Source organism: Rhineura floridana, chromosome 15, assembly GCF_030035675.1.
Source record: "Rhineura floridana isolate rRhiFlo1 chromosome 15, rRhiFlo1.hap2, whole genome shotgun sequence".
Lineage (NCBI taxonomy): Eukaryota > Metazoa > Chordata > Lepidosauria > Squamata > Rhineuridae > Rhineura > Rhineura floridana.
Window position 1 is genome coordinate 12,644,786 of NC_084494.1, and position 23,344 is coordinate 12,668,129.

At 44.7% G+C, this 23,344-nt stretch overlaps 2 protein-coding genes across 3 annotated transcripts in view; both read left to right on the forward strand.

Moving 5' to 3' along the window:
- Positions 1-3,996, forward strand: part of MFSD2A (MFSD2 lysolipid transporter A, lysophospholipid) — a 62,275-nt gene extending 58,279 nt beyond the window's left edge. For both annotated transcript variants that reach the window (XM_061596603.1, XM_061596604.1), the window contains exons 12-14: positions 775-918; positions 1,663-1,839; positions 3,149-3,996. In XM_061596603.1, coding sequence (XP_061452587.1) covers positions 775-918; positions 1,663-1,839; positions 3,149-3,209 — 382 coding nt within the window. In that variant the 3' untranslated portion in view covers positions 3,210-3,996. The remainder of the gene's footprint in view (positions 1-774; positions 919-1,662; positions 1,840-3,148) is intronic.
- RPL11 (ribosomal protein L11) overlaps positions 1-23,344 on the forward strand; it is a 145,236-nt gene that overhangs the window by 14,511 nt on the left and 107,381 nt on the right. The gene's annotated exons all lie outside the window — the stretch shown is intronic.

A 23,344-nucleotide genomic window follows, 5' to 3' on the forward strand; every position in this document is an offset into this window, starting at 1 on the left:
ACTTCACTTTCTGCTTTCTCTGTCTCCACCCCTGAACAGATATAAGCATCAGGCATTTAGCATCTTGCCTCGCCTGTGAAATTTTCTTGTTATGGGTATGTGGGTTGGGTTTTTTTTAAAAACCCAAGGGGTCTAAGCATCAAGACGCACACTTGCTCTGTAGTTCTTGTGCTGTAAATTACCTGGCCTGCAGAATTAATGCTATTTTTTCCTAATAACTTGGGTTTACTTGAGGTATTGAGCCTGGGACAAGTTTGGGAAGGCAGGCAGAGTCTTGGGAGAACAGAAGGAACCTTCCAGTCTTTTTCTTTAGCAAACATTGTTTTTCTTATACATGGCATGTCCCATCCAAGGGTACTGATTGAGGCTGGGTACACGCCATATGTTTAAAGCCCACGATTTCACCCAAGGAATCTCAGGACCTAGTTTAAGGGTGCTGGGAATTGTAGCTTTGTAAGGGGTAAACCACAGTTCCCAGGATTCTTTGGGGGAAGTCATGAGCTTTAAATGTATGGTGTGTGTGTGTGTGTATGTGTGTGTATGTGTGTATACATATATACGCACACGGTCTTACTTGCTTAGCTTTGGCATTGCTATTGCATGAGACGGCTCTTGCACTGTTCACTGGCCTTGGGGTATCCAGAGCATTGAGTGAAAAGAGTGATTTGGGCAACATCTCATTTTTCTTTTTCACCTCCAGTTTGGAAGTGAGGACTACTGGGGAGATTGCACCATGACTGATGGGTTTCCTTCTTTCCTGATCTCTGCGCTTAGGTCGATGTTGCCAGACGTCATTGATGACTTCAACCTCCAACACCCAGATTCCACTGGCCATGAAGCAATTTTCTTCTCCTTCTATGTCTTCTTCACCAAGTTTGCTTCTGGGGTGTCTCTGGGGATCTCCACACTCAGTTTAGAGTAAGTGTCTCCCCTTCCCCCTCCCCTTTTTAAGTCAGATGGCATTTATAGCATAATGAATATTATCTAATATGTGCTTATTTTTACTCCACTCTTCAGCCTAAAAGGTTCCCAGAGTGGCTTTGTTTGAATAAAAACAAAGCCAGTCTAAAAAAGACACAATGCAAGAGAAAACGGGGGGGGGGGGTAGGGAATTGGAAAACAAGCAAACACCAACACCAGTCCTTAAAGTTGCATTGTAGTTCTCCTACTGAATGGCTGGAATGGAAATGTTTTAAGGTGAGGAAGAGCGTGATGGAGCTTGTGCCTTGGCAGAACTGATGGATACAGGATAGCTAGTGAGTTCTAGTGAATAGACTATTGGACTTGGGAGCCCTGGAAGACCTTGGGCTCAAGGTGTTGTGTCATCTTTGATTCCACTAACGTAGACAGCTTGTTCTCTTTCAGCTGCATTTCACCCTCTCTAAAATCAGAATAGTGACTTAATTCACCAGGTTGTTAGAAGAAAATAGGAAGCTTACAGCAGGGGCATATGTACTTTGGCTAAAAACAGTGTTAGATTCTGTGCCTAGGCAATCTAGATTCTGTACCCAGAAACATTTGAGCTCTACAATCCGTACAATTATTATTCTGCCTTTTGAGCTCACTTGCATAATTTTAGTCCAGTTTTTGTTAACCCTGCAAAGCAGTAAGGAGCAACGCAGGGCACTACAGCCTCGACTGACCATTCTCTTGGTGTCACAGCTTTGCCGGGTACAAGACTCGGGGCTGCTCCCAGCCAGAGGAGGTGAAGCTGACATTGAAGATGCTGGTGTCAGCTGCCCCCGTGGTGTTGATCGTCTTTGGCCTGCTCCTGTTCAAGTTGTACCCCATTGATGAGGACAAGCGGAGAAAAAACAAGAAAGCCCTACAGGATTTAAGGTGAGAGGCCTGATGGCAATTAGAAAGCGAGAAGGTGCAGCTATAACTTGGTAGAGTTGAGCGATTGGCAGGCTGGGAGTCTTCACACTATACGGGCTGTCAAACTAACCAGGAGTTTCAGGAGAGCATTCCTGGATAGGGTGAGGACCCATCACCACTGAGGCCATGCCTCTTTGGGCCCTTTTGAACTACAATGGTCAAGGACTGGACATAGGAAGCTGCCTTATACCAAATCAGATCATTGGTCCATCTAGCTCAGTATTGTCTACACTGACTGGCAGTGGCTGTCCAGGGTTTCAGCAGGGAATCTCTCCCAGCCCGACCTGGAAATGCTGGGGATTGAACCTGGGACCTTCTGCGTGCAAAGCAGACATTCTACAACCGAGCTATGGCCCTTCCTTCTTTGGGAGGGGCTCCAGAGAAGGGTGGCTGGCAAAGAATCTAATTCTATGTCGACTGAAGCTGCAGTTAGGGTTAGGGTGTAATCTCACACTCCATTCTGGCTGCCACCGCACCAGTGAAACTCCCCCAGAACTCTTTCAGAGTTCCCAATATGTGGCGGCAGGTTCAAATCCCAAATGGACAGCTGGAGCTCTAGGGTTCTTCCTCCAGCTGACCCTTTAGTTTTATTCCCAAAACTTAAAATAGAGCAGATGGTTGATGGCCCTGGGACAAATGGGTGTGTAGTTTCTCTGATGAAGCAGTCTGTGGCAGGAGTAGGAAAGGAATGTCAAGAGCTAAACCTAAAATGCTGAGTGATCCTGTATGTTGGCCTTACACACACAAGTTGCTGCTTGGCTTTCTGGTTGTTCAGCCCTGTTCAGTTGCTAGGCTTCCTGACTTTTAGAATTGCATCAAGAGCGTTTTTGCTCTGAGATTAGTAGTGGACTATAATGGTTCAGAAATGTCCAGGGTACAGGAGGGAAGGATTCACTGGGCTCCTACTGGGAGGAAGGGCAGGATATAAATCTAAGAAATAATAATATTTCCATTTTCAGAAAACGAGTTGGCTCACCCATGTGTTAGGGAGGTCTTCTCCCACCCTCTTCTGTTTCCCATGTGGTGCTGCTTCCAATGGGCCAGGGAGGGTTTCTGAGATGACAATGGCATCCTCTAGAGGTCATTTGTCTCTTAGGCACACAATCCTAGAGGCACTTTTGTCTCGGGCAGCAAAACATCTGATCCCTTTGGAAAGGTAGAACTTTCAGGCTAAAAGGGCATTGTGCCTACTATAAACTTGTGTGTGTGTGTGTGGTGTTTATATGCTATTTCTTTTGTTACTTACCTTGCAATTCCGCCTCTTCCCTAGAGATGAAGAGAGCAACAGTAGCACTGAGTCGGACTCCACAGAGCTGGCCAGCATAGTTTGACCTCGGCTTACCTTCGTTTACTGTTTACACACTGGGATCCTTTGAAGATAGAAAGGGGTTGTCACGGCCGTCTGCTATGCAGGAGGGATGCTGACTTGCTCCCTTCAGGGAGTGCGCTGTGACGTCCTTCCAGACTGCTCTGGAGAGCAAACACTGATTATATGTTGTGCCTCAAAGTGGGATCCGTGGAGCATCAACTGCAGGTACATGCTGGGCAGTCCTTGGTACTGCAGGAAAGTACCTCTTGATGGAATAAGTGCCAGACCCAATGTGTCGTCTTCCATAATAGTTTTGCAAAACACCTTTTGAGCAGTGGTACCCTTTGGCTGTGCCATCACTAATCCACCTGGTACCCTTGGCATCAAGGGAAGTGCAACTGAATGCAGTACTGTTGTGTCTTTGTTCGTTTGTTTAATTTGAGTTTACTATGGACCCAGATGGTGCTTTTGGTGTATGTTACACCGGTGGCATGACCATGCCAAACACAACCTCATATACTGTTCTCTTCTGTAAATAAGACACAACTAATGCAGAAGCATCTTGTGGTGTTACTATCTTATATATATATATATATGTATTTGTATATACGAAGAGCCTAATTAATTAAATTAACTTAATGATGTAAATATAAAACTGCTATGTTTTTCTATTTGTATATGTCTGTACAGAAAGAAGACAATGGAACTATTAATATTAATTTACATTAAAATGCAAAAATGTTGCCTGCATTGTATTTGTGTCTTTCCCCTCAAGAACAACTGAAAACAGGCTTAATTAAATGGAACTTTGGACACTTTACTTGAATCACATCTTTTGTTCTGATTGCCAGACGTTGCACTTGGGGCAACTGTTGCAGGGAACAGGACACCATTGAAAAGGGACACCTGAGGTGAGGTACTGATCTCTCTCCTAAAGGCAAACCCAGGATTGTAAGGGAGGAGAATATATATGGTTGCCAGGTCTCAAGGTCTGCTTTGAAGCTTCGGTTTCAGCATTTTCTCCTGTTAGGGTCTCCGAGAGAAGGAATAAAATCTTGAGGTGAGGAGCTTGAATGAAGAGGCCATAGACTGATTTTCTGTTCTGCTGGAGAGATTGTGGCATTTGCTAATCCCCCACCCCATCCCAAGGTGTCAATCACTTGGAGACTTCATACACCCACATACATGCACATCAGGAGGCACGAGGCTCTGCCCCAGCCTATCATTCTCTACCCTGTGATGTGCCTGACATCATCCCTCAGCAATCATATTCTGCCCATGAAATTTCCAGGCCACTAGCAATAAGAGTATACTCTGAGAAGAATGTAAATGTACTGCTTTCAAGTCGATTCCGACTTATGGCAACCCTGTGAATAGGGTTTTCATGAGGCTGAGAGGCAGTGACTGGCCCAAGGTCACCCAGTGAGCTTTATGGCTATGTGGGGATTTGAACCCTGGCCTCCCAGGTCGTAGTCCAACACCTTAACCACTATGCCACACTGGCTCTCATACTCTGAGAAGACCCATTAAAATGAATAGGCCTACATTAGTCACATCCAGAGCCTGGCTGCGAGTCCAGAGTCTGTGAGTTCAAATCCCCGCTCGTGTCTCCTGGGTGTCAAGGGCCAGCTAAAGATCACCCCCCACAGTGAGTGGCTCAGAGGTTACATGCCCTGCCACCTGTGCAGCCATGGGCAAGCTGCAAGGAGCCCAGTTGCCCCCCAGCGGGCAGTTGTGGACAAGGAAGGGGCTGGCTGGTGCAGCTGTGGCAAGCTGAGCAGGCCCTAGCCAGCTGGGGAGGACTAGCCTCAGAGGGAGGCAATGGTAAACCCCCTCTGAATACTGCTTACCATGAAAAGCCTATTCATAGGGTTGCCATAAGTTGGGATCGACTTGAAGGCAGTTCGTTTCCATTTACTCTGCAGGACTTAGATACAATTCCTTTTTTGTTTGGAGAGGGGGTGAGAAGATGTCAAAGCAGGAGCCGGCTTCTCTGATTCAAGATGGTGGGTGGGGAGGCAATCCAGAGAGTTACCTTATTCTCTCCCTTGAAAGGTGGGAGCACCTCTTTTCCCCCTCCTGAGGGCTACTCTACAATGTATTTGGAGGAACCGGCTCTGGTTTAGAGAAGAAGATGGGCCCCCTACCCTTGCTCTGCTTGAGACAGTCTCAAAAGATGAATGGAAGAAAAATGAGTTAGGGGAGGGGAAATGGAGGAAGGGCTGGAATTGTTTCTGTTGCCTTGTGCTGCTTCCAACCTTCCTCTTGGGCTGTGGGGTGCATGTGTGGCTGCAATGATATGTGCCCTTAAAACCTGGGAGTGAGCCCTATTAGTCAGGTCACAGTGAGGCTTGCTTCTCTGTAAATATGTACAGGTTTGCACTGTGTGCACTCAAAAGAGGATGGCCTTCCCCACCTATTTTACTTGGTTTGTCACCCTAGTAGATTTCTTTTATGTTGTCTCTTTATGTAACGGGTTTTTTAATGGTTTAGAGCCAAATAAGAAACCACTATTTAATTATTATTATTTTTAGTGTAGTGTAAAATAACCTTTAACTGTTTTATTTAAGGACAACACTATGCATGGGAGGCGGATGTGTGTAACATTACTCTGCTTTCTTTCTTTTTTGGGGAGGGGGGACATGACCTTGAACAGAGGAGTGGTGATGGGGGGGGTGCACATGCTCACTGCCCCTACAGGAGCTGTAGCCAATGTGATGTCTTCTAGATGTCAAACTACAACTCCCATCATCTCTGAACACTGGATGCACTGGCTGGTGCTGTTGGGAGTTGTAGTCTACACCATATCTGGAGGGCACTATCATGTTGGCTACCCCTCACCTCTACATATATCCCTTTGCCACCTGGGAAAAACATTAGGCAAGATCTAGAGCAAAAGGAGGAAAAAGATTTAGGCACCCCATTGCTACCCTTGCCATTCTTCTCTGCAAATTCATAGTAGGAGGATTGCTGAATGAAGCAAGGCTGGATCTGGACAATATTCAGAATGCTAGCCTTATATGTCCATCCTCTCTCTCTCTCTCTCTCTCTCTCTCTCTCTCTCTCTCACACACACACACACACACACACACACTCACGCACATATATATCCAATGCTGTTTGTGCATAGTTCTGCTCATACAATAGTACTATTTTTTCTCCCCTCCCTGTGTATTCCCAAAATCTCCCAAAATCTGCTCCGTAGGGTCCCCCAGCCCTCTGGAACTGATCGGGGGCCGTGCGGGGAGCTGAAGGGGACAGAAGAGGAAGAGGAAGGTTGTTGTGGGCAAGGAAGCCCTTTTCACCAGTGGTGCTGCATCCCTTCATGGGAATTAAACAAGCAAGCAGGATGGGCTATTAGGCGAGCAGGGAAGCCGTCTCTGCCACTTCTCCCCTCAAACATCAGTCCAAACCAACCAGAATGCAAGGAGGATGGCCCTCAGCTCCAACTGCTCTGTGCTTCTCTGCCATTTAAAAAAACTCAAATAATTCCTTCTCTCTGCCTCCCCCCCCCCAAAAAAAACACCAAACAGAAACCTGGAGAGTTGCTTGTTTAAGAAATGTAAAATTTGCATGCAACCCTGATATCCATTTGAGGATCTTTTGCCACTGAGGACCTGTGCATTTCTGAACCTGGCACATTAAGGATTTGTGGAAACAAAGAATACCACTGATTAATCATGGAAGCAATGCATTGTAATAAAAGGGAATCAGCATCTTTATTTTAAAAATGTAAAATAAGTTAAGTGACATGGACTTTTGTCATTTTAAAAGAGTCAGTTCTAAAAGCATGCACAGAAATACACAAAGCTGGTAAGAGACGGGCAGGGAGGATGTTGGTAGAAGCTAGGAGATGGGGAAGCATTTGGCTGAATTTGGTAGAAGGAAAATGGATACCAACTACAGCCACTTATTTCTAACACGTAAATAGTTCATCTTGCTTCTTGGGTATCTCTTACAACAATACTTTCCAGTGAGGTGCTTTTTCAGGAATCCATGTAGCTAACTACTGCAGAGCTTTTTGCTTTGGCTGGATTTAATGTTCTCAGTTTCCCGAATGCTTTGGAGCAGGTATGCTGGCATCCCTACTTCCTCAAAGGCATGTCCCTGTAATAACCAGGAGGTAAATTATATAGAATATATACTCCTGTTTTGTAACTGTTATGCTGGATTTCGGCAACATACAATTGGCCCTTTGCCAACCAAACGACTAGGAAGGCCAGCTCAGTTGTATGCTAAATATTCGATGGAAGATAAAATCCAAAGGGTGACATTGATAGTGGCTAAATTTCTATCAATAGCAGTGAGAATAAGAGAACAACTTCCAACTGAATTTGGAAGGCCTATCTTTAGGGACCAACCGAGATGACTGTCCCTCTAATATAATGATTATCATGTTACACTTTTTGTATGTGTTTTGCTTTGAGATTATGGTGTGCTGTACGTTACGTTATTTTGTTTCTGGTCTATTGACTGTAATAAATTGGACTGATTAGACTAGGGTTGCTTACTTTAGAAAGAGAATAAGAGATTGTCAGAGGAAAAAGGAAGTTTGGGTAGGATTTTGTGGGGCTTTGGGAGCCCCACAAAAGGCGAGAATCAAACGAAAAGCAATCTGAACACTTTGGAGCATGGACAGAGGATGAGTTAAAGGAGGTCCTTTAATGGAGCTACCCGAAATTGAACTTGGGACTGTCTGCATGCAGACCATGGCCACTGCCACCAACCTATGGCCCTTGTCTGTGCAGGGCTAAAGGAAAGCTTGCTGACTCCCTGACTAGGCCGCCTCCATTCTCTTGCTTCACGCAGCTTTGGGGTAGTGGAATGCCTTAATCCAAGACTCCATTAATGTGCTGTTGTGTTCACATAACCCTTTGACTCTCCCTCTGCACAGGCCTACAGGAATCCAACAAAGGTCCTATTATTTGAGATGCTTGTAAACACACACACACACACACACACAAAATGCAACGCAATTAAAGCTCCAGTTGCTGAGATTTCAAGCTGGGCACCAGCTTAGACATGGGAGAAATGCAAGCAATGTTTTTAAAATGTTTTTAATGCTGTTTTGTTTTAATGTATTTTAAGATCTGTTTTTATGATGTTTTAAAGTGTTTTTAGCGCTTTGTTTGCCGTCCTGGGCTCCTGCTGGGAGGAAGGGCGGGATACAAATTAAAAATAAATAAATAAATAAATAAAAATAAGCGATGAGGAAAAAACCCATGAACCTGTCCTGCCTTAAAGACACTCTTACAACTCCTACCAGATCCAAACAACTGACCAGATCCTGTTCAACAGCAGCTTAGGTTTATCATCCCTGTTTTTTATATCTACTGAAGGGGGTGAAGGTCGGGTCCTTTTCTCTTGATGGCAAAGCAGGAAGCTGGTCTTGAAATGGAGACCAGTAATTTGGATGCTCAAGTGCATGTTAAGCCCTGGGGGAGGGTGACAATCACTGAGGGTGAGATGGGATGGTTGATGGGATTTAAAAACACAGGCTGATTGGGGGGGTGACATCACTCAGCAAAGATGGCATCTTAGGGCTGCTGTCTGCTACTCCCAGGACTAATTCTTAAGCTTTTACACCACCCAAGCTTTCAACAGAATTTTACAAAAAGGTGTTTCGACTTTCTGATGTTTGAGAGCATACAGTGTGCTAAAAATTTGGAACCCCAAGCAAACTCTTACCAGAAACTAGCAGGAGCCCTGAAACGCCTGAGAGAAGATATAAACACCACGTCTCCAAAGGCTCCCAAGAGCGGCAAGGTAGATGTTGATCTCATGTCTAACATTTTGGAAAAATTTAGAGAGGATATGTTTTCTGAATGGGAGAAAACTATACGCCCACTTCAGCAAGAAGTTACAGAATTAGCAACTCAGGTAAAAAAAAACATGCAAGTAAACAGTGGAGGTGAAGAAGCAGGGAATGAAACACAAGGCAGCCATTAAAGACTTATCACTGGAGGAAAATAATATAAAGAGGCAGATTGCTGACCTGGAAGATCGCTGCCTTCGCCAGAATTTGAGCGTGAGAGGGGCCATTGAACAAGTGGGAGAAACAAATGCATCTTTACTAAAGCACTTAGTAATGTGGCTGATGATCAATTTCCTATGCTGAAATTGACAGAAGAGGATATGGAAAGAGTTCACAGAGCTTTAATAATATGGTTCAACAAATATGCCTTGAAGGAAATGAGTACTCAGAAGATTAGGGCCCTGGAATATTTAGAATGGAAAGGCTCCCCTGTCTCTATCTTTCAAGATCTGAGCCAAGATACACTACAAAGAAGGAGAGACTTCAAACCATACAGACTTGTTCCGCAAAGCAGGTCTGCAGTACAAGTAGGGATTTCCCTTTAAACTGCTTCTAAGAGCAGATGGGACCACACATGTTCTCAACTCAACTAAGGAAGCAAAGAAGCTAGTGAAGTCTAATGGGTCTAAAATCAAACACCAATGAAAACATGGAAGCCATTTCTGACAGCTCAAGTGAGGAAGAAGGCAGCTTAAAATGACAGCAGATGAGAAAAGGCGGCAGAAGAGGATGGCACTTTAACCTAAAATAGTAACTTACTTGTCTAATGGCTTTAAGTCTTTATACTGTGCTTAAAAATGGTTAATAAAAATTAGTAGTTCTTAATTATAAAAGTGATGTATAAATATAGCACTGAAGATATTGCACATTGCACTAGGCTTGTTGCCAGTGCACGTGCTTGGGCTGGTTATAAGGGGGGAATTAAAAAGTATCATTATCATTACTACTGTTTAAATTTAAATTGCACTGCCCTGGGGGGGGGGAGTACCTAACTAGTTCATCTCCACAGTTTTATACCAAAGTGAAGGGATTTTGTCTCTTTAACTCTGGGCTCCTTTCCGAGGACTCCAGCAGTATGAAACAGGGGGATTATGTTTTCATGTTTATTGGGGTGCATTTGACAACTTTAATACCTCTTTAATACTTACCCCTAAGGTTTCCTTTACAGGGTTCAGTTAGTCAGTTAATTAGTTTAGTTGTTTAATTTCGTGTTAATATATAGCAGGAATAAATCTGAGTCCCTCTCTATTGATAATCTATCAACAGCAATAAGGGTAAAAGAATTTAGTATATTCCATTATCTGTAAGCAGTATATCCTGTTAAATTTCTTATTTTGTTGTTGTGATTGCTGTATGTTTTTCTGGAGTCAATGTAGATCTTTCTTTTTCTGTAAAAAATAAAGTTGGGGGGGGGGGAAACAGGCCGAGAGTTCCTGCTCTTTCACACAGCCTGAATGAGAGCTAGCCTCTGTCCCTTTAAAAACAAAATCCTAATAAATCAACATCTTACACCAACTCATACAGCTGTCACTTCTGGGCAGCTGCCAAGGCTCCAGTGTCTTGGGAGGGTCTGTGGCCAACCCTTGACCCCAAGGGTGTAGTTGTCTGGGGTTGCAGGGGGTCACAGACCTGTCCCTTTTTTGGGAGCAGGGTCCCAGCCAGATCCCTATGTACGAGCCAATCAGCATGAAAAGGAAGCATGTTAGCTACTGAGAAGATCCCTTGTCCTTTCTTGCTGATTGGAAGCAATCAGAGTGAAAGAAGGTGAGTCAGCCACTGAGAAGACTCTTCTCAGTAGCTAATACACAGCCCCCCCCCTTTCATTCTGATTGACTCCTAGAGTCATCTGTTGCAGTAGAGCGTGGACTCGCAAGATGGCAGGGAGAGCAAGAGAGATGAGGGAAAGTGGAAAAGAGGGCATGGCTATGATGGAGCTTGCTGTGACTATCATGAAGGGACCCTGCATTTCTGAATTTGCCACTACAGTACTGCTAGACCCACAAAGATGGAGGAGGAGGAACAGCAGCTTGCCAGCCCTCCTTTCTGGCCAGTGGTGAGAACTGGGCCTACTCCAGAGGATGCTTGGTACACTACACACACCCTTCTCCTCCCCATCCATCACACAGAGCAGGGATGAAGAACCTGTGGCTCTCCATATGTTGTGCTCACTGTTGATGAGCAACGTCAAGGCCCTTTCTGCAGTCTCTTCTTTGGGTTCTTTCTCTTTAAACTGGACTTCAATATAGACCTGATTGAGTTCAATGGGACTTACACCCAGGTAAGTGTGCATAGGATTGAGGCATTATCCACCCTACTGAAGTCCTACTTAGCCAGCTTCTGAAGTTTCACCAGGCATCACCACATACTTTCAAATAGCCATAAGGGCTAGAAACTTGCTCTTCACCAAAAACATTGAGATCATCAGGATGACAAATTCTATACCCGCTACTTAAATGTGGCAGCTGTGTGCAGGGCAATAGTGGAATACATCAGAGCCTCCACAGTAGCTCATTCTTACTAGCAAATTGAGTAAACTGGACTCAAGGCAGATTAATTAATGACTGGCCTGCTGACTCTGTGCTTAGCAGGTGATGCTGCATTTTGGTGAGTTGGTCCGTCTGGCCCAGAGCTGCTAGTGCTGGCTCTCTCGAGTTGTGAGCAAACAGTCTTTCCTAATCCTGTTTTTTGGGGTTGGTGGCAAAGTAGGAGGTGCCCTTCCCAAAGTTTTACACCATCTGCAACCGCCCAGTGGTGCCAACCCTTGATGCTAGTTCTCCTGCAGCCATTGCTCCCCCGCAGACCCCCAGCTGCATGCTTTTAGATAAAGGACATCCCTTGATTCACTGCTGTGTACAAAATTCCAGGTGGCAGTGGTGGCGGCTGTTTCACATCACTTTAGTCCTGTCTTTCCTACCTTCATAATGTTCCCCCTAATCTTTAAGCCAGTTGTAGTCATTCAGAAAAAATGAGAAATACGCCTTGCAGCTGCTGGAAGTTTCCTTCTCCATATATTGAGAGCCTAGTCCTAGCATTGAAAGCAGCTCCCAGTGCAGCCAAGCCCTATGTCACATTTGGGGGCTCTTGTTCTCCTGTAGGTTCTCCAATTGAACATGGATATTTGGATCCTGGATGTTTGGATAAGTTCTCCAGTTGAGTCTGGATTCTGGATATCCAGTGATGACTGATGCCCATTAGGACTGGTGGGGCAGAAGGCGGGGAGCCCAAACAGTAATTGGAGCCGGAGCCAATGGAAGGCAGAGCCAGCTATCACTGTTTTGTCCCCATCCTTCTCCCTGCTGAGCTTTACTAGGGTCAACACTGAGATTAAGGAGGAGGAAGCTTGCCCGGCACGAGCAGTGGACCGGTTGGAAGAAAGAAGGCAGAGGCAGGTGTGGGCTGGCTGAGGGCAGTCTGAGGTTGGTGGGGCAGTGCCCCAGTTGCCTTAATGGACCAGCCACCACTATGGATACCTAACAAGTCCTCCAGTTGAACTTGGATTCTGGATGTCTGCCCTCACAGAACAGTGGGGAAAACTCTATAGGAGAGGGCCTGCCTCTCCTGTGTTGCATATTTAGCCCCGTTGTGACACCCTTTAAGCAGCATTTCCCATGGCCAAAGGTTCAGGAGGATTACATCATCAGCCTCAACAGAGCGCCATTCTCAGGAATGGATGGGAAGGACCCATAGATGATGACTCATGAGCGGCTTGAATGTTGGACAAAGCGAAGCGGCTGGAACGAGGAGTGGGTTAAAAATAACAAAAGGGATTATCCCTCAGATGGAAATGGTGGACTGGCCTCCCGATAAAAGAGTGAAAAGCAGCCCCTTGGTTGAGCCAAAAGGAGCAAGGCAAAGCTATTGGCTATGATAATCAAGGGAGAGAGGCAAATCCCCCAAGACTGGGGTATGTCAGGCCTGATGTGATGACAGGCGAGGGGCCTGATTGTTTGGGATTCTGGGTGGCTCTTTTGCTACTGAAAGTGGTCTTGTGTTGCAGCCAAAGATGATAAGCGTCTCAAGACTTTTTTTTAGGTGGGAAAACTGGGGGTCTCTCCAGGAGAGAGCTGATTGATGGCAACAGACGCAGATGCGCTGGCAAGAAAGTTTGTTCAGAGAAGGGCTCGTTTCTCAAAACAAAGGCAAGTGGAGGTCAGGGAGCTGCTTCAAGAGGGGCTTCTGGCCTGGGAAAAGAATCAGAGGGAAATCTTTCTACGCCCAGTTGAGCGGCTGGGCGGAACGAGGGAACAAAGACAGGGATAGAAACAGCTTTGTTGAATAGGCCAAAGCGAGCCAGGGGGCTCAGAAAATAAATGTGAAGGCCTAAAAAGGGCCATGACCTTTTCCCCCAATCCTGGAAGGAAAGAAGCAAATGGCCCCTCTCAAGCGAAGCCAAATGGGATCATCTGGGGTGGGGAAGCAAGCTAGGAAGCTGATGCATGAAAATATAATTGGATCCATGCCTGAAAGTGATTGGTCACGTACGCTATCCATCTTGTTTTGCCTATTCTTTCCTAGTTGGGAGTACTTCACTCGCACACCAATTTTTTACCAACTCCATTTGACCACTCCGTGTTTGTGTCTCTGTGTGTTTGTGTCTCTGAATATGGCTCCTATGAGAGCTTATGCCACAATTTAATGAACTTGGCAAATGTCGAGGGGTCACAAGACTTTTGCTGCAACAAACTAACATAGCTACCCTCTGGAATTTGAAAATACAGTGTGGGCCCGCTTTTGAAAAACCTCAAAGGAGCAGGAGACAATCGTATTCTTTCTGGTAATCAGTGGTAAGGCCTGAAAAAAGGTAAGCTCAAGATTCTGCCAGGTGCCACCATCACGTTCTGTCCAAGCTTCGGTCCCTATTAGGGATGGGTGAGAAATTCGATTCAGTTTGCATCTCAAGCCGAATCTAGCACACAAGATTTGACATAATAGGGGTGTTCACAAAAACATCTCTCAGGTATTGAGAGGGGGGAATAATGGGGTTCATCTGGCACACATGACCCAAACTACCAAACTGGCTGCACACACTCTACAAGCTGCGAGTTCAGTGCGCATGAGAAATAGGTCCTACACCAGGTGTGGAAAACTTTGGCCCTCCAGATGTTGCTGAACTACAGCTCCTGTCATCCCTGGTCATTGGCCATGTTTGCTGGGAGTGATGGGAGTTGTAGTTCAGCCATGTCCGGAGAGCCACAGGTCTCTGACCTAAAGTACTGAAAACAACAAAGACTTACAACAACTTAAAAACTAACACACTGATTATGGCATAAGATTTTGTGGATTAGATAAAATGTCAGTTATTATTGTTATTTAGACTCGTTAGTTATTTTTTACCCAAAGGTGTCCAAGCGTCTTACATTTAAAACATAAATATACATATATTGTACCTCAAAAAACGGACAAAACAACCCCCACAGCAGCCACAGGAAGCTTTGGCAGCTTCTTCTTCTTCTTGGTGATCACTCGTGACTGAGTAAGATTGTCTTCCAAAATATAGTCTTTAACAATGGATCCGTCTGAATCTGTATCCACCGCCGATGTACCAGTCCATGACTAGGGGCTTCTGGATTTCACAGTCCTGCCCCTGTCGCCATTTGCCGATTGCCATGGGACTTTTGTTATGGAAGACGCCTGTGCGTGGATTTGTTTTATGTAGGGAGATCGGCGCACCACGATCAACACACAATCTTGACAGAAAAACGCTTAGATCCAATGGCATGGGTACCACGACGACTGGAAGTCCTTTATCTGCTGCAGCCTTCATCCGCCTTCACTGCCGTTGTAATGTACACATTGTTATCCTCCGCCTGTTCTGCCGTTGAGGACTTTCTTGGATCGTTCTTTGTCTGGTTCCTCTCCCTTGACCTTACCGCCATGGGTGACCCTGCTGGGAGTACATGACTCCCGACGGCATTGCTCACAGGGTTCATTGGAACATGCAAGCCCACTCACCACTACAAGGTGACGATCCAGCGAGGGGGCTGTGGCAGCACATTAGTAACAAAACAACATCATCTTGTGATCTGTCAATAAAAAATGTCAGACCTAAAATCCCCACTCAGCCATGGAGCTCAATGGGCGACTTTAAGCCAGACACCATATCTCACAGATAGGGTTTTTGTGAGGGGAAAATGGGATACCCTCCATGTATGTCACCCTGAGGTGCATGGGTGGGCTACAATTGTGATAAATGAACAAATGAATACCAGCAAAGAACAGCAATAGACTAGAGCAGATCACGTGACATGACCCCCCCAAAAAAATAGAAATTGGGGGGGGGGATTCACTGCCACTGCATGTTATGGCTCCAAAGGCCACAGAACAAGTTGGAAGAGATGATTCCTACCATTTGTAAGTTTACATATGATTTGCTCTTAAGAATGTGTTCATTGACGCTCAGCTGCCCCCAAGATATTTTGTGACCTAAGGCAGAGCAGCAAATGGTGTGCTCCCCTCCTTCAACTCAAGGGGCATGAGACTCACCACTGGTCAAGTTATTTTGCCCAAAGGCAGAAAATCCCATAAATGCTTCTCCCTAGCAGTAAAAATACAACAATGATACATTAAACAACCCCTCATGACATCCGAAATCAGCTACCTGAGGCTGCTGCCTCACCCTGCCTAATGTTAGAGATGGCCCTGCCCCTTTACAAGATGGATTCTAAAGAAGTGACCAAATATGGGTCCATTGGCCACTCTTGTCTCCACCAAGAGGCCTGCATGCATGTATGGAGGCTAGAAGCAAACAAGATCAGGGCTCCTGCACCTCTAGACCGCCCAGAGAGCTTTGGCTATGGGGCGGTATATAAATGTAATAAATAAATAAATAAGAGATGACTGAAGGAGGGAATTTCTACTGATGCAAATGTTCTTGCCCCTTTTAAGGGTTCCAGTAGCCCTGCACACCTTTGCCTCTGGCCACCCTCCACCCACGTGTATTCTAGTCAGACAGTAATGGTTCTTCCAGATAGCTTGGCTAGATACTTAAAGGACTTGAGAGGACCTCAGGACATATATGGGCCTAAATGTATAGTGTACCTCTGGACAAATTAAGATGGCAGTGGGATCTCACCGGCATTTCACTTTTGCAGAGAACCCAGACATTATGTAAATTAGAGGTTGCCAACAATACCTCCTATTGTGCCAGCAAAAGGTCTCACTAAATATTCCCTAAAAATACCACATGGACGAGATGGGGGAGGAGGCATGCCTGCGTCATTCTCTGCCTCTTTTTCTTCTTTCTTAGACGTAGTTGCTGTTTGTATTATGCCTCGTCCCCACACCTGCCATTTTGTGTTATGCCACACATCCCACAGCAGCCATTTTGTGACTACCAGTGCCCATGGCACTTGGTCAAAATTCCAAATGTGCCCACTAGCCCAAAGAGTTTGGGAATCCCTGCTTTAAACAATGTGTGTGTGCGTGTGCGCAGGCATGTGCGTATGTGTGTGCGAGCATTATGTGCGTGCGTACGAGCAAGTGTCTGTGTGCTTGCACACATATACACACACACACATATGGGTGCATGTGTAAAAAAGAGGGGAAAGACAGGTGATCTGGGGCCTAGGACAAAGGACTTGGGGTCTCTGGCAACCCCCTGGCAATGCCCCTGTACACTATACACTGTGACTCACCATAAATGAATTTATTTGATGCTCAGTGCCATAACACCTCAACTTCTGAGGTGAAAAATATTTATTATTTTATTTATTTAATTTATTAGTCGCCCATCTGGCCGGTTGTCCAGCCACTCTGGGCGACGTACAAGATAAAACAATACATTAAAACATTAAAATTTAAAACCATAACAGTAAGAAACCTAACCCACCCCAAAAGCCTGCCTGAAGAGCCAGGTCTTCAAGGCCCGACGGAAGCTTATCATAGAAGGAGCATATGCGTCAATACAGACAAAACGCAGATCTCTTTAGTGGCTATAAACCTGAATCTGCATGCCTGATTTTGAAACCAATCTTTGATTCATTTTGTTCTTTTCAAACTTTCTTTCTTAAAAGGAAAAAACATGGCAGGGATGGTAGTGTATAGTTAAGACAATTGCTAGTTTGGCTTATAAAGATATTTTTTAAAAAATAGCAATGCCTATATTTGGGACATTGTTATTCTGGGCTTCTTTTCCCCCCAAGTCTACATTTTGGGGCTATCGAAGTCAAATCACAGAATCTAGTGATTAAAAACAAAAAACTTTACTATTCCCCATCCGTCTCTTGACTCTTACTGGCATCCTCCTGTCTTTATTTAATCTGTTTGAGTAAAACTGAAGAGATGTTTATCTTTGAGGGGAGGCAGGCTAAATATAGTCAAAATTAAGTAGAGTTATCTTTATAAGTACTGTGTGAAAAGACTACAGCACTGGAGGGCCTGTCATGTGTTATATGTCTTCCTCTGCATATAACAGGCAGAAATGCAGTCAATGCAGTGGAGAGGGAAAGCAGCATCAGTTGATTTCTGCCTGATATGCAACTGTCCAACGTACAAGGGCTCTGCCCACAAAGATGGGGGCAACCATATTTCTGTCTGTGACAACCCCACAGTCTTTCCATCTCTTGAATTCCTTCCTTCCAAATTCAGTAAGCTTTGTTTTAGGAAGGCACGTTCACTCTATTTATCCTCATGCTAGACAGCTCAGGTGGTGTAGAGGGTGATCCAGTGCAAAGGCCTACAGATCTTTTGCACCTTTTAATATAAGATTGGGGTAGGGACTAGGGTTGCCAGGACCATGGTCTGAGACTGATCCTGTATCTTTAGAAGAAGAGAAAGTCAGCCAAGTGCAGGTGTTCTTGCAACACTAACGGGAAAAACCAAGAGGTCTTCTGTATCTTTAAAAGTTGTGCAGGGGGAAGGGAGAATTCCACCTTGTGGTTTCTCCCATTACAGGGTTGAAAGAACACCTGCACTTGGCTGACTTTCTCTTCTCCTAAAGATACAGGATCAGTCTCAGGCCAAGAACCTGGCAACCCTAGTGGGGACCCTTTTTGGCCCAGCAGGCCAAGTTCTTATCTCCCCCACCCTTCTTATCTCCTTCCCAAGTGCATGCCTAGGGCTAGCAAAATGTTTTGTGCAGCACTTCCCAAGCACTGCACAACTGGTAGCACCTGCAAAGCCTTTACCTGCCCCACATATGATGTCAGGTGTAGGGCAACTAGGTGTGCCTTGCCTGCAATGGCCTTGAAGGCCAAATGGGAGGCCCGGATTAGACCCATAGGCCAGAGGTTCTCCACTCTTGCTGTAGAATATATATATACTAATAGTGAACTCATTCTCTGAGGCCACACCCACACTCTACATTTAAAGCACTATGATGTTAGTTAGTTATTCTTTATTTATATCCCGCCATCCTTCCAATACTGGAATTCACGGTGGCTTCCAGATAAAAGCACATATAATTAAAACATACAGAATCTACATTAAAATGAAACTAAACTACATCCAATATTAAAACCAATCATATTGCTAGATAAAAAGGAATCAAAACCAATTTAAAAATAGTAAAATTCTGCATTAGTAGTGCAGTTCCCAACAGTCCCAAATTTATGATGTCACTTTAACAGTCATGGCTTTCCCCAAAGAATCCTGGGAACCGTAGTTCATTACAGATAGTGATGGTTGTTAGGAAACCCCTGTTTGGCTCACAGTGCTACTATTCTCAGGGTAATTTGACAGTCTTCTTCCCAGGGAAGTCTGATCACTATAGCTTGGGGTCTCCTAACAACTCTCGGCACTCTAAACAAACGACAGTTCCCAGGATTTTTTGGGAGAAGTCATAACTGTTATAGTGATATCATAGGTCTTCAAATGCATGGTGTGAATGTGGCCATAATCGACAGTTATTAATCATCAGTCACCATTACTAGGAATCATTATGTAAAAAAAATAAGGAAGTAAAACAAGTGAAAATAAGAACAATTTCAAACCACTCTGTACATACCCAGTGTACAGGAATACCCCGCTATACGTTGTCGCCTTGTTCTCTTAATAGCATTAGTAAAGTCCTTGTTGTAGATCCTCTGTGTGGCCTTTTTCTTCATAATACTTTTCACCCATGGCCTTTATTTCTGAGGCTCATACTTCCTAATTAAAATGTTTGCACTATGGATCCACATCCACACCACATACTTAAATTGCATCCAACTCACATTTAAAGCATATGACTTCCCCCAAATAATCCTGAGAACTGCGCCTCAGGATTATGCTACAACTTCCTAGTACCTTTAACAAACTACAATTCCCAGGATTCTTTGGGGAAAGTCATGTGCTTTAAATGTATATGTGTATATGTATATGTGCTTTTCCACCCATAAGCCCTTGTCAACCCCCTTTCAAGCCCTTTATTCACCCCCTGCACAGTCCCATCAACCCCAGGGAGTCAATATCAACCACTTTAGTAGATCCTGCTCTGGTGGAATCTCTTGAACAATCTCCTGACCACTCCACAGAAACAAACTTCCTGTGCCTATTTTTCTGTTTGTTCTAGAATTCAGATGAAAGGAAGGTAACTATAGCAATGGAAACCTGGGTGCATATATACAAAAGTCAGTGACAGGAAGGAGCCTGGTATATTTTTACTCTGTTGCAGCCTGTTAGCCTGGATGACCGATGGCTGTCACCCGCAACAACAGTTGCCAAGGATGCTGGAATTATTAAGACATTGTTACTGTTGGGGTACTGGTAAATTAAATTAGATTAGCAGAGTTTAGCTGAGTGTACCTTTTGTGCAGCATGAGCGTGTGTGGTTTACCTGAGAGGAAGCAAGCTTTTACCTTGCTTTGAATGAGACTTATTAAGCTAGGTTTCAAAATAAGAAAAGACTGCTTCATTAATAGAAATACATGCTTGATAGGAAAGGCTCCAGTTCTAGCTAACTAGCTAGGGTGGAGGGACAATGCCCAGGCTTGATCATAGCCCTCATCCTTCTGGGCCCAGAGACAAAGGGAAGATGTTTCTGCTCTTCCTCGCGTGGTCTAAGAAGAAGAAGAAAGGAAGGAGAGGATGGAAGTGAGGTCAGCTCCCTGAGAGTATCAGTTTACAACAGAAGGAAGACAAGTAAGATTAGGCAGCCTATCCAGCCAGAGGACCTTCTCTCTATTTAGCAGGGGTGTAGTCATCCAGGGTCTTGGGGGGGTCTTAGACCCTTTACTTTTTTGAGAGCAGGGTCCCTATCTCTTCAGAGTCCTACAAGCCAATCAGCTTGATAGGGGAGTGTGTTAGCCACTGAGAAGAGTCTTCTAACATTCTTGTCTTTTCTTGCTGATTGGAGCCAATCAGAGGGAAAGGTGGTTCGTCAGCCACTGAGAAGACTCTTCCCAGTAGCTAACACTCTCTTTCATGCTTATTGGCTCCTAGGGATGTCTGTTGTTGTGGGAGAAGGCATTAACAAGGTCTCATTCTTAACCCTGCAGACAAAAAGAGGGGATGGGGATGTGGCTGTGACTATCATGAAGGGACCCCACACTCCTGAATTTGCCACTACACTACTGCCCCTTAGGTATGCACAGAAAACCAAACCGGAGTTGTTATTGCCACACTTCCAACAGTTACTGCTACTGTTATTAATTTATCCACTTCCATCAAAGCACTTTGTGCTTTAGAGCATAAGCAGACATGGTAGCTCTCCATCCCAAAGAGCTTGCAGTGTGAAGTTTGGCAATGGGGAGTAGTATTGCCAATTTTTCCAATTGTACCCCTAACAGCAGCTTCGATGTGCAGACATTAGTAAGTGATCACATTTATCCTCAGGCAATTTGCTTATTTCTGCACATCAAGTTGCCATTAGAGGCAGCCAGGAAATGTGTATGAGAGAGAGAAAAAGAGGTCGGGAGCGAGGGAGGACAGATCTGTTCAATGGCCTGGACATCTGTCACTCAAGAAAGGCAGTTGCCTTTCTTGTCTTCTATCCCATAGAAACGTAGGAAACTGGCTTATATAATGAATCAGACAATTGGTCCAGGTAGCTTGGTATGGTTTACAAAAGACGGCAGCGGCTCTGCATGGTTTCAGGCAGGAGTTTTTCCTAGCCTTACGTGGAAATTGTCCAGATTACCTAGGGCCTTCCCACCTCGATCTCTTCACCTCTGTCCAACACCCTGCAGCCAAAATCATTCACCTTTCTTGACGCTATGATCACATGATGCCTCTTCTTTAATCCATTTACTGGCTTCCTGTCCCTTCTTGGATTCAGCACAAGCTCCTTGACCTTACTGTCAAAGCCCTCTGTGGCCTCCACGGTCCTTTTGTCTCCACTCTGATATCCTGGTAAACCCCTGCCCGTGACCTCCAGAAGCACCACCCTCAGTCATCCAAGGCCCCCTCCAGACTTCCTTTTCATTGTGCATTCATAGATTGTTGCACACACTGACGTCACAACATGGAAACCCACACTGGCTATGGGGGGGTGTCTGTGGTGGCAGTGGAGCACCTACTCCACGATCAGCATTGGCCAGTGGGGTGTGAATTGCAGCCGCAAATCACGCTCTGCAACCTGACACCATTGCGGATTGCAGAGCTCCACCCCCCAGTCCCAGCCTGTAGATCTAGGCAGAGGCCCCTTGGAAGCAGCCAGGACCCTCAGGCCCATGCCCCACCTGCCCGCCTGCTGGTGCCGGGCCTGATAATAATAGGTGGCCATGCAGCCTCTGCTGAAAAGCGTCCAATACAAGGGTTGCCAAACTTTGGTCCATGAACCAGCAGCGATTGGTAAGCTTTATCTGGATTGTCCATGGCATGTCTGTGGATTTGTGGTTGAAGATGGGAAGTGACACTTTGATGGCGCTGAATATTCATATTGATTTTTAATGCTATTTTATTACGTCTTTTATTTCTTTTATTGTATTTTATTGTATTACAGTTTGAATTCTATGGAATTACAATTGCTTAAATAGCAGGCAGAAAAATCATTAAGTGATCTGCCAACATTCTCATGTCATCCATGGGAAACGCTGCTCTAACGGAAGGAGAGTCCACCACTTTGCGAGGCAGTTTGTTCCACTCTTGAATAGCCCATATCATCAGGAAGTTCTTCTTCCTAACATTTAGTCAAAATCCCCTTTCATGTAATTGGAATCGGTTATTTCCTGGTCCTATCCTCTGAAGCAACAGAAAACTAGTTTGCTCCAGGATCTGTGGATGACAGCCTTTCAGATATTTGAAGATGGCTATCTCTTCTCCAGGCGGAACACACTGAACTCCTTTAACCTAAGGAAGGTTGTGCTTTTGCAAGTTAACACAACAGTATTTTTGTTTGTTTGTTTGTTTGGTCATTTTATTTGAGACATAATAAGTTCTTAACATAGTGCTTTTTTTAATTTCTGAGGTCAAACATAGATGGATTTTGAAGAAATTATATGCGGATAGGGGGGAGGTTCTGGGTGGGAATGGCATGAACACATTATAAGACATGGGGAGAAGCACCTCAAATTACTGCTCAAAGGTAGGGTAGGGCAAATCCATGAGAAACTTGAAGGGTAAGGACATTAGGAACTCAGTGTTGGGATTTGGGGACTGATGTTGCATGACCTGATCAACAGGAGAGCTGAATGCATGTCTCCAGACTGTTTCGCACAAGAGATTCAAGTGTGTACAGGAAAATTTAGGTTTGTGCAATTAAAATGTATTAAAGCACTCTATCTACCTAGCACAACAAATTCACTTTTAAAAAAGAAACCGATATTTTGAGATTAGGAAAGTGTCTGGGAAATGCACAGAAAAGGGTGGGATGAATTAATGATTAATGGGAAGGATGAATGCAGGATGAATGATCGTTTATTATTTTATGTGTTTATTAAATTTATATCCCACTCTTCCTCCCAAAGGAGCCCATCGCTGTGTAACTGCTTTGCTAATAAATCAGAAGTAATGCTTGACAAAGGCCCGGACACCATCTAGCCTCCTCCTTGCAAGATTTATGCAAGCAAATCAGGATGAACGTTCAGTAACGGGTTGGTGGCTGTCATCTGCTTTAGACAGCCATGTTTTGAATATAGGTGTGTGGATTTAGGTGAGACACCAGATTGCTGGAGAGAAGAGATGACCTATGCATTAGCAAAGTGGCTGAGATGAAAAAGTACAATGATGCAGTTTGAGAGAGGCAGATCCATACCATACATTTAGAGCACATCCAACGCATATTTAAAGCACATGACGCCTCCCAAAGAATCCTGGGAATTGGAGTTTGTTAAGGTTGCTTGGAATATGTCGCTCTGAGATGGGGAAAGAAAGCCTAGTTCCCAGGATTCTTTCAGGGAAGCTTTATTATTTAAATGTGCAGTTAAATGTATGGTGTGGCAAAAGGAGCAGAACAGGCCCAAGACATTTTGCTGAGATGACCTTTG